Source organism: Phragmites australis, chromosome 16, assembly GCF_958298935.1.
Source record: "Phragmites australis chromosome 16, lpPhrAust1.1, whole genome shotgun sequence".
Classification (NCBI taxonomy): Eukaryota; Viridiplantae; Streptophyta; class Magnoliopsida; order Poales; family Poaceae; genus Phragmites; species Phragmites australis.
In genome coordinates this window covers 28,854,777-28,869,726 of record NC_084936.1, presented here as the reverse complement: position 1 = coordinate 28,869,726, position 14,950 = coordinate 28,854,777, and the positions used below count along the sequence as shown (strand labels likewise).

General features: G+C 45.0%; 2 protein-coding genes across 2 annotated transcripts; one reads left to right on the top strand and one right to left on the bottom strand.

Annotated features, from left to right (window-relative positions):
* Positions 1 to 2,394: 2,394 nt before the first annotated feature.
* On the bottom strand, positions 2,395 to 5,914 carry LOC133895445 (RNA-binding protein 1-like). The gene is made up of 6 exons (XM_062335757.1): positions 5,575 to 5,914; positions 4,568 to 4,689; positions 4,238 to 4,475; positions 3,677 to 3,738; positions 3,510 to 3,591; positions 2,395 to 2,849 (listed from the first exon to the last, which is right to left on the bottom strand). Exons 1-6 carry the CDS (start codon positions 5,786 to 5,788, stop codon positions 2,746 to 2,748), a joined length of 822 nt encoding a protein of 273 aa, XP_062191741.1. The 5' UTR covers positions 5,789 to 5,914; the 3' UTR covers positions 2,395 to 2,745.
* Positions 5,915 to 12,158: 6,244 nt separating this feature from the next.
* On the top strand, positions 12,159 to 14,857 carry LOC133894948 (protein LEAD-SENSITIVE 1-like). The gene is made up of 2 exons (XM_062335148.1): positions 12,159 to 12,698; positions 14,032 to 14,857. Exons 1-2 carry the CDS (start codon positions 12,605 to 12,607, stop codon positions 14,763 to 14,765), a joined length of 828 nt encoding a protein of 275 aa, XP_062191132.1. The 5' UTR covers positions 12,159 to 12,604; the 3' UTR covers positions 14,766 to 14,857.
* Positions 14,858 to 14,950: the final 93 nt, after the last annotated feature.

The following is a 14,950-nucleotide window of genomic DNA, read 5'->3' as shown; positions in this document are numbered from 1 at the left end:
ATACAGAGTTTTTTGCTTTTTAAAAAATATCCTCTTTGAATAAGCGACATCTTACTGTCACCTAACTAACAGACAACATAAGACAAAAAAAAAAAGATTCATATATTTCCTCAGGAAGAGAGAATTTCTTTTTCCAGATTACAGTATACACACAACAGACTTTATATTGCAAGTCGTGTTACATGTATATTTCAAGAACAAAACAACAATCCGAAAATAAGCAAATACAAATATCTTTACCAACTGCCTCTGCAAACAACCTGACTCACAAATACAAAATCAATTATGAACGAGGCATGTGCTGTCCGGACGAATTGAATAAGCGGCACAAGCAACTGCAAACGAGACGACAATAGCAACCGTCGAAGTATCAATAAGAAGATGTAATCATCAATCAAGCATGCGGATACATATACTGACGAAACTGAATGTCAACGTGGTTGTTGCCATGCAGAACTCTCCATGTCTGGGCATATGCACCAGGTAATGATGCAATAGAATCACTCCAGCCGAAGATTTACCGTTGGCACATCCAACAAGATGGCAAATTAGTACAAAGGTTATACAGCACTGGAAGAAGGAACAAACATTACACCAAAGTCAGGGAAGGAATAAACATAAACCCGACCAATTCAACCGTTCTGACGTAATTCAGCACAAGCACTATCTATACCTTTCACGAGTCTCAGACAGTCCTTTGCGCAAGCCACACATATCACAATAGTTCAATTCAGAAATGATTCATTATACTTGACAAGAATCCAAATAATGTTTTATAAACAATGTATAGAAGAGAAATAGAAATAGAAATAGTTCTAAGCAACTAACACGTTGAAGTGTGTGAGATCTTTCACATGTCATGTAATCCACCATGCATGCTTTTTATATCCATTTCTGATCCTAAACCTAGGCACGCCTTTGAATCTTATGAATTGCAAACTAAGTATATGCACGATATGATGCTTAAGTGCAGGCACACTACATATTAAAAAAAAACAAAAGATCAGTGCAGTTTTAATAGCCAGGGTTTTATTTACGATATACAGATTTCACACAGATCAACCATTAATCTTGATTTTATGACTAGGATCGCACATGGCAACCTACTGCAGTACTGCCTCCAAGGTGGTAACCAACTAATGTTACACATGCGATAAATCTCAATATTATTATCAAAAGGAAATGACAAATTTCGAAATTACCAATTCATGTCAAGAAATTACTGCACAAAACAGTATGCAAGGAAACCATATATTAAATAGTTCAGTATAATGCCATAAGTTGATGAGCATGAGAATTAGTTCATAAGCATGCGCAATGTCATAATTTGATGCGTACCAGAGTATGTCAGCTAGTTGAACACAATGAAGATAAAAAAAATTATGGAGGTGATCTGAAACAAACCAACAGTCACAAGGAATAAAGGCTACCTTTTCTATGCTTAAAGACAACCAATTCCTGTCTTCCGTGAGTGCATATGCATGGCTGACAACATGGTCACCTTGTCGCCACTTATGACAGGTAAAATTTTGTTACGTGAGTGCATAAGCATGACTGATAACATGGTCACCTTGTCGCCTCTTATGGCAGGTGATAATTTGGCAATGCTGCACATGGGAGACTGGTTCGTAATGGAACATATACCATGCGCACAGTGTATGACACAACAGGTAAGTTTAGGAAGGTGGATACACACTGAATCATTGCTTACCTACCATATCTTTAAATGTGAAGGGTTAATATTTATCTCACTATCAAAAGGTTACGATTTTATCCAGTCACCTATCTTGTGGCATATGATACAATTTTTGCTAAATAAGCTCGAACAGCACCATGTTAATACTTACTGTCAATTAATCACTATCAGAGAAAACTATAATGAACTAATTCAGCAGATACACAATAAACATATATTACTTTCTGACAAAGCATCAAGGAAGATAGCTCTACTACGACTACAACGCCAATTATGTTCTTCGCACAGACAGGACTTGCTGGTGGAAATGACAAGATAGACATTAATAAATACATCTAATTCACACCAACAGGAGTAAACAAGAATCAAACCCAATCCTTCCAGTGTTGAAGCAACACGCTGTATTGTCCTTATCTAGTTAGATTTCCTAAGATTTATAGACACGGGACACCAATATAAAATTCAAAAGTTCACTATCATATGTTCTGCTCAGAGATTAGTAGATTACTCATTTCATATGCTGGTCATCAAAATTGGAGTCGCCACTGGTTTTTAATATGCTGGGGTACTCGACACTTCCTACGCAACCACTTCTATATGCAAAGGGAAAACAGAGAAATAAATCATTCTAGTTTAAACTAGACAGATTTCAACCCATGCACAAGGACCAGCAAAGGTATAGTATTACTGAACACGACTAACAACAAACATCTGGTTTTCAGAAGATATAACAATTCACAGGACAACAAAGTCATTGTCTCAGACTCAGACACGCAGAACCGAAATAAAGTACAGTAGACCATAATAACTAAGGGAGCAGATACAATGTGTCGAATAACTTTAAAGTTCCATTCTAACATACGGTACGCCAATCTAATGGAAGGAGACTGAATTATTGTGTTCTCATTTTCACGCTTTCACAAAATGAGTGGACGAACCCTACAAGAAAGCCGACGAAGGAGATTTCAGCGCAATATAGAAGCGTTACGCCGTGGCCGTTTGATCGCTCGTATAAACGATAGGTTCGGCAGCCACAAGGCCCGCACGTCTTAACGCCTACCACGAGGCCCGCCAGCTGACCTCGGACCAGGAAAGCGTGAGAATTGCAGCCGCAAATGGGCTGAGTCGCGCTCGTGTTCGTCAAACTTATAACCTGCAAAATGAATCGCGATGGTTTATATTGCTCAAGTCGTCGCTTTAACAAGAGATCTAACCTTAACAAGAGTAGGAAGAATTGAGTTTTCGCCCTTCACTAATAGGCATGCATATCAGACAGGGAAACTAGATATGGTAAAATTTTGAAACTATATGATTAGATTGGCAGGGGTACCAGGACAAAAGGAGTTCAAATTGTAGAACATCCTATAATTAGCTAATTTTTTAGAATGGGTAAGGTTGGTCATGACTTCTTCAAGTTCCTAGTAATTCTTGGAAGTGCACTTACAAGCTTATTAGCATGCTAGGAAATGCTGAGAGGTATTATGTGGGCTGGAGTAAAGAACAGATGGGTTTGTCGCTGTTAATCCCGGTTAACTATCAGCTGATTTCTAATGCTAATAATTGACCGGATTTTAGAAATTTTTGCTGCGGAATTTACCCAAAGAACGGATACTAACATAAAGTGCAACAGATAAAGAAGAAAACGTGAGAGTAATTACCGATTTCCCAACAAGCTTGACAACAATAGAGAGGAATGCAGACATATAATATAAGTCAACAAAAATATACATGAAAATTTGTATGTCACCAAGGCTACGAGTCAGAATATCCACACAGCTAAATAATCCATATCCACAAATATAAGCATTTTCACCTTGCAAGGCTTCAAGACCAATAGTAGCTTGGGCAGGGTTGTCAAAATCAACGAAACACAAGACATGGGGGTCTCCACCAGGCTGCAGAAAAGTAAAAAAGATAGGATATATCATCAACTATCATCAGAACAGAATATTTTATTAGCGCAAAGCATAATTAACATACGTGTCTGGACTCCTTGTTAACAAGCCGCACTTCACGGAAACCTACAAATGGGCGAAATATATCTGCAGAGGCAAAGGGGGTTAAGGAGCAAAGGAACCTCATGGGAATGAATGGTGCAAAAAACCAAAAATAAAAACAGCACACGTCTCTCCTTAAAAATATGAACTGTAATACATTTTGGTCTTTTCAAGGTGTGTTGATTTCTATTGGAGCAGTTGAAAATTGAAACAAATTAAAGAGTGCAATTGTTTGGACAGATGGACTATACTGCAAGATATATGCAATAGATACAGATAGAGCTGGTATCTGAAAAGGAACACCACTCACACACAAACAGAAAAGGCGGACAGCAGACCTAACCAACATCCCTCTTTCTATTTAGTCAGCAATAAGCCAATAACAACTCCTAAGATGCATATACATGTAGAGCTATTCAACATAATAAACAGAGATACCACATAAGATACAGAGTGCCAGCCAGGTATTGGAATGTCCAAAGCTCGACAGGCACGTTACAAAAAAAACAGCATTAAATTATACTAAGATTTTATGTAAGGATACGTGAAACCTCCCGCCGTGTGCAGTCTGCAGGTAAGCCTTCAATGTACAAAGTGCTTGATGCATCTGGTGGGAGGGGAGGCTCAGGTCTGGCACCATAGCCCATCCCTCTGCTGTCCATACCGACTACACCCATCATTCGACGATCATCAACAGGATAGCCTGCCATCCCACCACTCATTGCACCTGCCATCCCGCCAACAACTGCCCTACTAGTGTCATTGGCCCCAACAGTGGGCATCTATAAGGTCATCATACAGATTAAAGTTAGTCACCAACTCTGTGCTTACCGAAAAAAATGCTACTTTTACATTAAGGAAGCTTTGTTTGTACCCCATTGCGCAAGTAGCGGTCATAAGATGCTCCAATTGCTTCGTTCTCTCTCAGTGAATGGTAACCTGCCCTATCAGTCTCACGAGGGTAATATCCTGTCATGTCTTGTCCTGTGGACACATCTGCGGAAACAAAATAAAAATCAAAAGATTGCATTTTAAGTCTCACTTAACAATCATATCATATAATCAATTTTAATAATAAATTCAGCAGCAAGCTCATAATCTTTCATCCTATATACCAGTCATAACAAATGGACAGAGGTACAATGAAAAGGGATACAGCATGAACATTCAAAAGCCTCTTGCTGTAGGAAAATTATCGATTCCCTATCTCAGCTCCATGTTTTTTAACAGCTATGGAGGAACAACAAAATGAAGTTCAATAGACAATCACGAAGCCCTTAATCAAGCACAAGCAGCATTGTGGAAGAGCTACTTTGGACCTGATTCGTCTATAGATGCAAAATGCAAGATCAACATTTGTTTTGTTTCTTGTAGTAACCCCGTACAGTAAGGAGGGTGGACGATGCGGCTACCATCCTTGACACCACACCGTAAGTGAAATAGGCAAATTTTAAGAAGTACAGCACATACTTTCCTCATATATCCCCTCAGCATTTTATATCTGCAAGCCTCTAGCCAATCTACAATACCAACAGGCTTTTCACTAGGAAAATTAACCCTCTAGCCAACCAAGGATTCAAATTTAAATCTAGTGCAACGATGTTAGCTTGAGTTCCAGATTTTTAGTTCACCAAAAAACTAGGGCATAGTCCCCCAGATCTAGATAAAACTACTCAAAAGACTTCTGCAGATCTACACACCGGAACTAAAACTGCACAGATAGTAACCGAACATGAATCTAAAATCTTCCTTCAAAAATCCATACACGCTGACATGCAAGCGCAGGCAACGACTAGATGAAAGGGCAAAACAACCAGCAAATAAACAACAACGCAAGGCCAGATCTAAGGGTGTCGTGGAGTTGGCAGCGAGAGGCCAAACCTCCGAAGTCGGGGCGCGCGCGCTTAAGCGACGGCGCAGCGGCCTGCTGCGCCATGGCTGCTGCCTGTTGCGCCATGCCTGCCGCCGCCGCAACTGTTTGGGCCGTGTTGACCGTCTGCGAGGGGCCCATCCCGGCCGCGGCCGCCGCCGCCGCCACCATGGCCTGCTGCTGCTGCCGCGCGTCGGCGTACCTCCAGTAGTTCTCCGCGGCCATGGCCTCCGCTCGTTCCCCGGCGGGTAAGGTGAGGTGAGGGAGGTGAGTGATGCGTGCTTCTAGGGTTTCGAAGCACGGGCGACTGGGGGCGGTGGTGGCGTGGAGAGAGAAGGGGGGGGGGGAGGGGGAGAGATAGAAAGAGACGTGGCGGTGGTATCGCTCGTGAGGCTGACTATTTGGGCCAGGCCTTGGCTGGCCTTAAAGCCCACTGCATATGGACCGTATGGATCCGATCAGACGGCTCGCATAGACCCAAGCGTAGCTGTACGATCCAATCGTGGGGAGCGCAGACGGCAGCCGTGCAAATTCGCCACCGCAACTCGATCTGGGCCGCAAACGCTTCATCGGGTGGCTTCCGGAGGCCCGGATTATTTAGGCCGCAAGAGAGATTGGTCCACGACAGATTTTGAGAGGAGGCCCAGCTGACCATGTAATGGGCTGTTACAGTGCATCCTACAATTGGCGACACAGCTACGAGACCACGACGGATAGAGCGATAGAAGAAACCCAACAAGAGGGTGATTGGCGACAAGTGGACCCAGTGAGTGGATTGAGCCAAAGGCCATGTAATAGAAATGGAGAGAAGAGTATATGCCTAAACGGAAACACACTCTAAAAACGTAATCCATCTGTCTTCCTCCTCCCGCATTTGTTGTTCTTCGTCCCACCAACTAATTCTGCCAGCTAATCTTCCTACTTTAACTATCCCTATCTGATTCTCTACCACACTACATAGTCCCTAACAACATGGTATTAGAGACATACAATCTTGCTACTGCTCTGGATCCACATCACCACTTCACGGGCTTCCAAAAGCGAGTAGGCGCCATGGATCCCCAACTGAAGCTCCTCCTCAGCGAGTTCAAGAATCTCAGAGATCGGTTTGAGGTGGTCGAGAAGCACGTCTATGGGGTTCAGTCCACCTTGAGCGAGAAGTTCAAGCCGATCGAAGAAGTGATGATCACCCTCGACACCTGGAAGTTGCAGATTGCATCAGCGGTGGAAGCACTGCAACTCAAGATGTGCGTGCTTCGTAAGCACATTGACCAGGTTGTCATCGACCAATCGGCGACTTCCACGGGTCTATTGGCGTCACTGGAGATGGTTGGCCAGCACCCACCTGTTGGAGACACCGCCATCAGCCCTCATGAGCATCGCGAGCACTTCAATCACCAGAGCATGTGTTTGGGTCCATCACAGCCCTCTCACAACTCCGGGCATAGATACCACACCATCCCCAAAGCAACATTGTCCTCCTGGATCTCGCACTTTTGAGTCATCAGCACGCACATCGTCTAATTCATGCCACACAGGACACAAATTGCCTAAGTAATTTCCATTTGTTTGTCGTAGACCCATCCATGTGGACTAAGGTATCATCCATGGACTTGATGGAGGTGGTGGCTCGATGGTTGCAATCTGTCGAATGGTGTGTGCGCACAGCAAGTTGGCCTGAATTTTGTGAAATGGTTCATGTGCATTTTGGGCGCGATCAACATGAGTTGTTACTGCGCCAATTGTTCCAAATTCGACAAATGGGTTATGCGAAAGAATACAGTGATAAGTTTGTCGAACTTGTTGATCAATTTGTCGCTTATGACTCAATTCCATATCTTGTTTACTATTTAACGCGTTTTATTGATGGGTTGAAAGATGATATTAAATCGATAGTTATGGTTTAGTGCTCAGTCAATCTCGATACTGCTTGCACTCTTGCTGCTTTGTAGGAAGAAATGGGTGATCCTTCCAAGCACCGTGAATTTCGCAAGTTCGACTGGTTGTCTAACCATCGTTCAACACTAAAAAGCTTGGGCACCCAGCAATATATCTCCTTAGCGAAGCTAATTTTGTCTGCAGCAGCCGATGATAGAAGGGGTGTGGAAGGAGCTCATTAGTAACAATTTGAAGACAAAATGGCTGCCCTTCGTGTTTACAGAAAAGCTAAAGGCATGTGTTATCTGTGTGTTGAAAAATGGATAAGAAAGCACAAATGTCATCCCACGATTCAACTCCATGTAGTACAAGAGCTCTGGGAATTGTTCTCTGCAGACGAATTGGAATTTGACCAGCTAGACCAATTTTCAGAAGGGGTTCTGCTGGCTTTGTCCTATGCAGCATTCATTGGTAAAGAGTCTCCCAAGACACTAAAGGTTTCAGGCCAGATCCAAGGAGTTCATATGTTGATGCTTATTGACTCAGGTAGCTCTCACACTTTCATAAGTTTTGCTATTTCTAATAAGCTTCAAGGTGCTACACAGTTGGTTTCTCCTTTGAGAGTGCAAGTGGCAAATGGTGGTATCCTTGAATGTCATCAGGAAATTAAGGATGTGGAATGGTCTATTCAGGGTGTTACCTTCAACCTCTTAAGGTTCTACCTCTACATTCTTATGGAGCAACTATTGGGATGGATTTGTTAGAAACTTTCAGCCCAATGAAGGTCCATCGGGGATCTTAGTGTATGACCATTTCTTATGCTGGAACTTGGATTGCTTTATAAGGTATTCGACCTATGCATCAATCGGCCCCAGAAGTGAGCGTGATGGTTGTATTTTCAGAGACTGACAACAGTAACTAGCAACTTGTACCACCAGCCATTCAAACACTTTTGCAGCAATTTGACGATGTTTTTGCAGAACCTCAAGGCCTTCCTCCTGCCAGATCCTGTGACCATAGAATCCCTCTTATTACTGGTGCACACCCAGTCAATATCAGACCATATCGATACTCACCAGCATTGAAAACTGAAATGGAACAGCAAGTCCAGGACATGCTTCAACAAGGTATCATCCAACCTAGCACCAACACATTCTCATCTCCTGTTCTCTTGGTAAAGAAAAAAAGATGGGAGTTGGAGTTTTGTGTTGATTATTGGCAATTAAATGCTTTGGCTGTCAAAAGTAAATATCCAATTCCAATCATCGATGAGCTTTTGGATGAGTTAGCAGGCTCTTTCTCGTTCTTCAAATTGGACCTACGTGCTGGTTACCATCAAATCCTAATGGCCATGGGAGAAGAGTTTAAAACCACCTTTCAAACTCATACATGGCACTATGAGTTTTTGGTAATGTCGTTTGGTCTTTCCGGAGCTCCAGCTACCTTCCAAGGTGTCATGAACAAAACACTATCCCCAGTGCTCCGTAAGTGTGTTTTAGTATTCTTTGGTGACATACTTGTGTATAGCAAATCTCTGGATGAGCATGTGGAGCATCTCCAACAAGTACCGCATCTCCTAAGGACTGATCAATGGTGTGTTAAGATCTCTAAGCGTGCTTTTGCTCAACAAAGTATTGCTTACCTCGGCCATGTGGTCAGTGCACTGGGGTTCAGACTGATGAAATAAAGATAACTGCAATCAAGGACTGATCAACACCACACAACGTGAAGGAGTTGCGCAGTTTTATGGGCCTTGTTGGCTACAACAGGAAATTTCTCCGACAATTTTGTTCCATTAGCTGACCATTAACTGATATTTTGTGCAAGAATGCCACTTTTATCTGGACTTCCACAACTGACACTACTTTCAAGGTCCCTACAACAAGTTCTAATTGAAGCCCCGGTTTTGGCCCTTCTAGATTTTCACAAACCATTTCAGGTGGAGACTGACGCCAGTGAAGTTGGAGTGGGTGCAGTTCTCATGCAAAATGGTCATCCCATCGCTTCTGTCAGTAAAGCATTGGGAGCTCGCAACCAAGATTTGTCGACATATGAAAAAGAATGTTTTGCAATCTTGTTAGCTATTGAGCAATGGCATTCTTATCTACAATATGGTGAATTTGTGATATACATTGACCACTGCAGTCTATCCCACCTAAATGAACAATGATTGCACACAACATGGCAACAAAAAGTATTCACAAAGCTTTTAAGATCATAGTACCGGATCATATACAGGAAAGGAACCGACAATAGAGTGGCTGATGTCCTTTCCCGCAGACCCCAAGAGAATCTCGAACTCAATGATATCTTCTTGTCAGCCAAGTTGGTTACTCACTATCATTGCAAGTTACAAGAATGATCATGAGGCACAACAAGAACTGGTGACATTGGCCACTAAACCATCTACTGAAGGTCCTTATATTTTTATCAGTGGTTCATTCAGTACAAGCAACACATTTGGATAGGCAATGATCCGGCAATACAACTACAGATTATCATAGCGCTTCATAACGGTGCTCTCTGCGGCCATTCGGGGTTCCCGGTGACCTATCGACGCATTAAGCAGTTATTTGATTAGAAGGGAATGCAATCTCAAGTTCAGCAACATGTGCAGAGTTGTCTTTTCTGCCAGCAGGCAAAACCGAATCACTCCAAGTATCACGGGCTATTGCAACCTTTACTAGTACCCACTCAATCTTGGCAAGTCATCTCAATGGATTTTTGTTGAAGGACTATGCGCTCTAGTCGATTCAATGTGCTATTGGTGGTGATCGACAAATTTTCTTGGTACGCACATTTCGTCCCACTGAATCACCCCTTTTCAGCACAAACAGATTGCTCGCATATTCTTGGATTCGGTTTATAAGCTTCATGGTTTACCATTATCGATTATATCTGATCCTGATCACATTTTTATGAGTCACCTTTGGCAAGAACTCTTCAAGGTAGCGAGCACTAAACTTCGCATGAGTTCCGCGTACCATCCCCAGACTGATGGACAGACTGAGCGTTTAAATTAATGTGTTGAGACCTATTTGCGTTGTTTCGTCATTTCCTGTCCAACAAAATGGAGCCAGTGGATATCACAAGCCAAGTATTAGTACAATACCAGCTTCCATTCCACACTCAATAAGTTGCCTTTTGAGGTTTTTTATGACACTACTCCGCGACATCTAGGCATTGAGGATGGTCACAGTTGTCAGGTAACTGATCTGGCATCATTGCTCAATGAGCGTCTGTTAATGGACCGTCTCTTGCATCAGCATCTACTCCGCACCTAGCAACTGATGAAGGTACAAGCTGACAAGCAGCGATCGAAATGACAATTTGAAATTGGTGATTAGGTCTTCTTGAAATTATATCTGTACATTCAATTGTCGGTTGTAGTCTGCGCTAACCACAAACTATCATTCAAATTCTTTGCTCCATTTTGCATTGTGGATAAGATCGGTCCAGTTGCATACAAGTTGGAACTTTCACCTATGAGTTCTATTCATCCAGTATTTCACATTTCACGATTAAAACCAGGTGTTGGTAGTAACCCTCAGATCTTACCTCCATTACCTTCAGCTAACCTGACATTTCAGATACCAGAGCGTATCTTACAGCGTAGATTGATCACACATGACTATTCTTCGACCACTCAAGTACTGGTGAAATGGTCGTCAGCACCGAAGGAACTCGCTACCTGGGAGGACACCAAGGCCCCGCGGTAAGAGTTTCCACACGCACCTACTTGGGGTCAATTAGGTTCCAAAGGAGGAGGAGATGTTACAGTGCATCCGACAATGGGCAACATAGCTACAAGACCACGGCGTACATAGCGACAGAAGAAGCCCAACAAGAGGGGCATTGATGACGAGTGGATCCAGTGAGTGGATCGGGCCAAAGGCCATGTAATAGAACATATTATATAGGAAAGAGAGATGGAGAGGAGAGGGTATGCCTGAACAGAGACACACTTTGAAAACGTAATCCACCTGTCTTCCTCCTCCCGCCTCTTTTGTTCTTCGTCCCACCGAATAATTCTGCTTGTTGATCCTCCTACTTCAACTATCCCTTTCCGATTCTCTACCACACTAGATCGTCCTTAACATGGGCCTTGTTTTTCTGGGTATCGACATCGACGTGGGTTCTTTGTGCTTGGTTTAGCAAGTGTTTATTCTCTGTGGTACTTTGCAGCTTACACAAGTGAAATGTCAGGTGCAAGATCGATATGAGTTGGTGACCAGGGGTGGATCTTCAAGGGGATGCAGGGTGCTCTACGGAGAAGGAGAGATATGAGGGAGAAGATGAGATAGAGGAAGAAAAAAAAAGGGAGAAGGCTAGAGACGAAGAATGAGATCAGCCCCTAGTTATTCATCTTACATTCAGTGATTGATCTGTACCCCGCACCTGTGTTGGTAGCTTTTCTTTTGGTGCACGAGAGCTTTGTTCTACCTGACTTAGCAGTTAGCATTATTGGTTGTTACTTTTTTTTTTAATCTCATCTTCAAAGTACAAATAGTAGTATCTGAATTCACACACATACTCACATCACACGTATACACTCATCCAAACCCCCTTATGTATGCTCTAAGACCTACATCCTATACTCACACCCACATGTCTGCTTTGGAGAGATAATCCAGGAAGTTGGTACCCAATGCATGATGAGATAGCGAAATTATTTGAGGGCCTGCCCCGGTGAGACATCCGGGTGCCGATTAAGTGAAGCACAAACAAATGTGTGACTCAGATCCAAAGGAAATGCAACCGCTCAGGCAGAGATGCTTAATTACCACAAAGATGAATCAATCAACGAAATAGAGAATCGCATCCAGTGGAGTTAAAAATAATAAAAAGAGGGTATACATCACCTTCCGAGATCACGCGCGAATCCCGAGGACTGCATCGCCGATCACACAGCTGCACATGCCGACACCTCGGTCCTGAAGATAACTAATCCCACGCTTCCTCCTTCACTTCACTTCACTTGGCCCGAGTTCAGTCAAGTCCAGCCACCAGAACCAGAGCAGAGCACGAACTTTTTTTCTTTGAACGCAAGAGCAGAGCACGAGCTCACCTTCTCCATCTCCGGATGAAACTACAGCGCTAGCTCCTGGCCGCCGGACGTGTAGAAGAAGAAGAAAAAGCTGCAGGGTTTGGCGCGCCTGATCGATGGGGCTGCTGTCTCACCGGGTGGAGCGGTCGGAGATCAAGCCCGGCGACCACATCTACACCTGGCGCGCCAGCTACGCCTACTCCCACCACGGTGCGCCGCTCCTCCTCTTCCTCCTGCATTGCCGGTGCCACTCGCCCGACTTCGTCTCCTTAATTTTCGCCTCCACGTCCGCGGGAATTGCGCTCGTTTTGGCTGCGGCCACAGTTGCGTTCCCGGGAGAGCGCCGCAATTGTTGTCCGGCGAATAGGCGCATGCTGTTGCAGAATGGATTTTGTTCCGTCTTCTTGCCCCTACTCTCTCTGGCTTCTGATGGGGGATTTGCCGATGCTTAGTTCTGGACGCACTCCATTGCTGTGAATTACCGTGCGTGCTCTCAAGCAGACTGCAATTCTCATGCTCGACTCGCCTGATGTTAAGTTGCGTTAGCTTCTTGCTCCTGTATTTTCGAAACGAAGCTTCTTGCTCCTGTAGCGGCCATTGCTCGATAGGTAGCGCGCAGCCATATCAAGTATCATCCAAGGACCAAGGCTAAATTGGCTGAGTCCTCAAGGCAGCTGTAAGTACTGCTAGTACGCTGTAACTGCTGAACCTCCCTCCCGGCCATTTTCTGTAACCTGCTGAATCTTACTTCTTCTGTAACTCGTAGCATGGGCTGATTGGCGAATAATGTAGCGACTAGAGCCTGGAGGTACGCGACGCACGAACAGAAACCTGTCAATCCAAACGGCCTTGACCGCATGCTATGGCCATGCAGCATCTGTACAAAAACACGGCCGGTCACCAGCTCATTACTCCTTTAATTTTTCTCACGTCGCAAACACACACACACACATTTCTCTTTCTTTTTTTTCTTTTTTTTTCCAGGACCACTAGCTCAGTAACTAACGAACTGCTAGTGAGGTATTCCAGTCCAGTGACGGTTTCAGCTATCAGGAACGAACTCATTTTTCACCAAAGGATCCTTGTCAACAACCATTTAGTAACTTTATTAGCTGCGATCAAAGTCACCGACTTTTTCACTTTGCTGCCTACAATACCCTACATGCATGTGTCCTCTAGCTGAGAGTTACCATGCTCTTTTACTTTGCATCTCCTCACCGACCATTGATCTGCAATTGGAAGCGTAAAGAACTCTGATCTGCATCTAGTCGTGATGTGTGTGCTGCCATAGGGACGGCACGGGACCGACATTTTCGCCTTGGGTTGGCAGGCGTTGTTTCTTTGCTGCCACGAACGTTCGATCATTGGCGTATGTGTGTACTCGTGATTCAGTAATCAGTAGCCTGATTAAACCGTGATGATGGCCATGGTCCATAAAATGAATTCACTGGTGCAAGGTTTGTTCATGTGTTACTCATGAACTGGATCTCCAGTCGGGGTCATGTTCTTACGCAAGACGTGCATTTTTGCATGGATCATCCAGGAATTTACGTTGGCGGGAGCAAGGTGGTGCATTTCACGCGGAAGAAAGAGGCAGGAACCGCCGGTCTGGACTCGGCCATCGCCGCGTCCAGTCTCCTCTCGCGGGGCTCAGATGAGTGCCCGACCTTCCCGGACTGTGGCTTCCAGCTCCCCGACAGCGGCGTCATCCTCACCTGCCTCGACTGCTTCCTCCGCGGCGGCGCCCTCCACCGCTTCGAGTACGGCGCCCCCGCGGCGGTGTTCCTCGCCAAGCTCCGCGGGGGCACCTGCACCACCGCGCGCCCCGACCCGCCGGGCGACGCGGTGCACCGCGCGATGCACCTGCTCCAGAACGGGTTCGGGGACTACGACGTGTTCGAGAACAACTGCGAGGACTTCGCGCTCTACTGCAAGACCGGCCTCCTCCCCGCCGGCGACGACGAGCCGGGCCCGGGAGGCATCGGGAGGAGCGGGCAGGCGGCCTCCGCCGTCGGGGTGCCGCTGGCGGCGCTCTTCTCCACGCCGTTCAAGCTGCTGGCCGCTGGCCCGCTCGGCATGGCCGCTGTCACGGCCGGGATGTACTGCGCCGGCAGGTACATCACCGACATTGGAGTGCGGAAGGACGTGGTGAAGGTGGAAGTGGAGAACCTGTCGGAGCATCTCGGTTTTCGCCGCGCCACGGCTGAAGAATCGGCGAAGAAACTGCCTGAGAAGGCGAAGCGTCTGCTTCCTCTCAAGAGAAAACGTGAGAGGTGACGATTGCCTGAGCCCTGATGAAGTAGGAGGGTCTCTGCAGCTACTTGCGTTTGGTTTCTGTGGATAGCTTCATAGCAACAAATCCTGCAACAAATCCTCCGATGTAGATAGCGTCTTTAAGTGTGCTTTGGTTTAGTTAAGCATTCACTTTGTGTGATCGATATTTTTTCACGAGTTGGATGTGG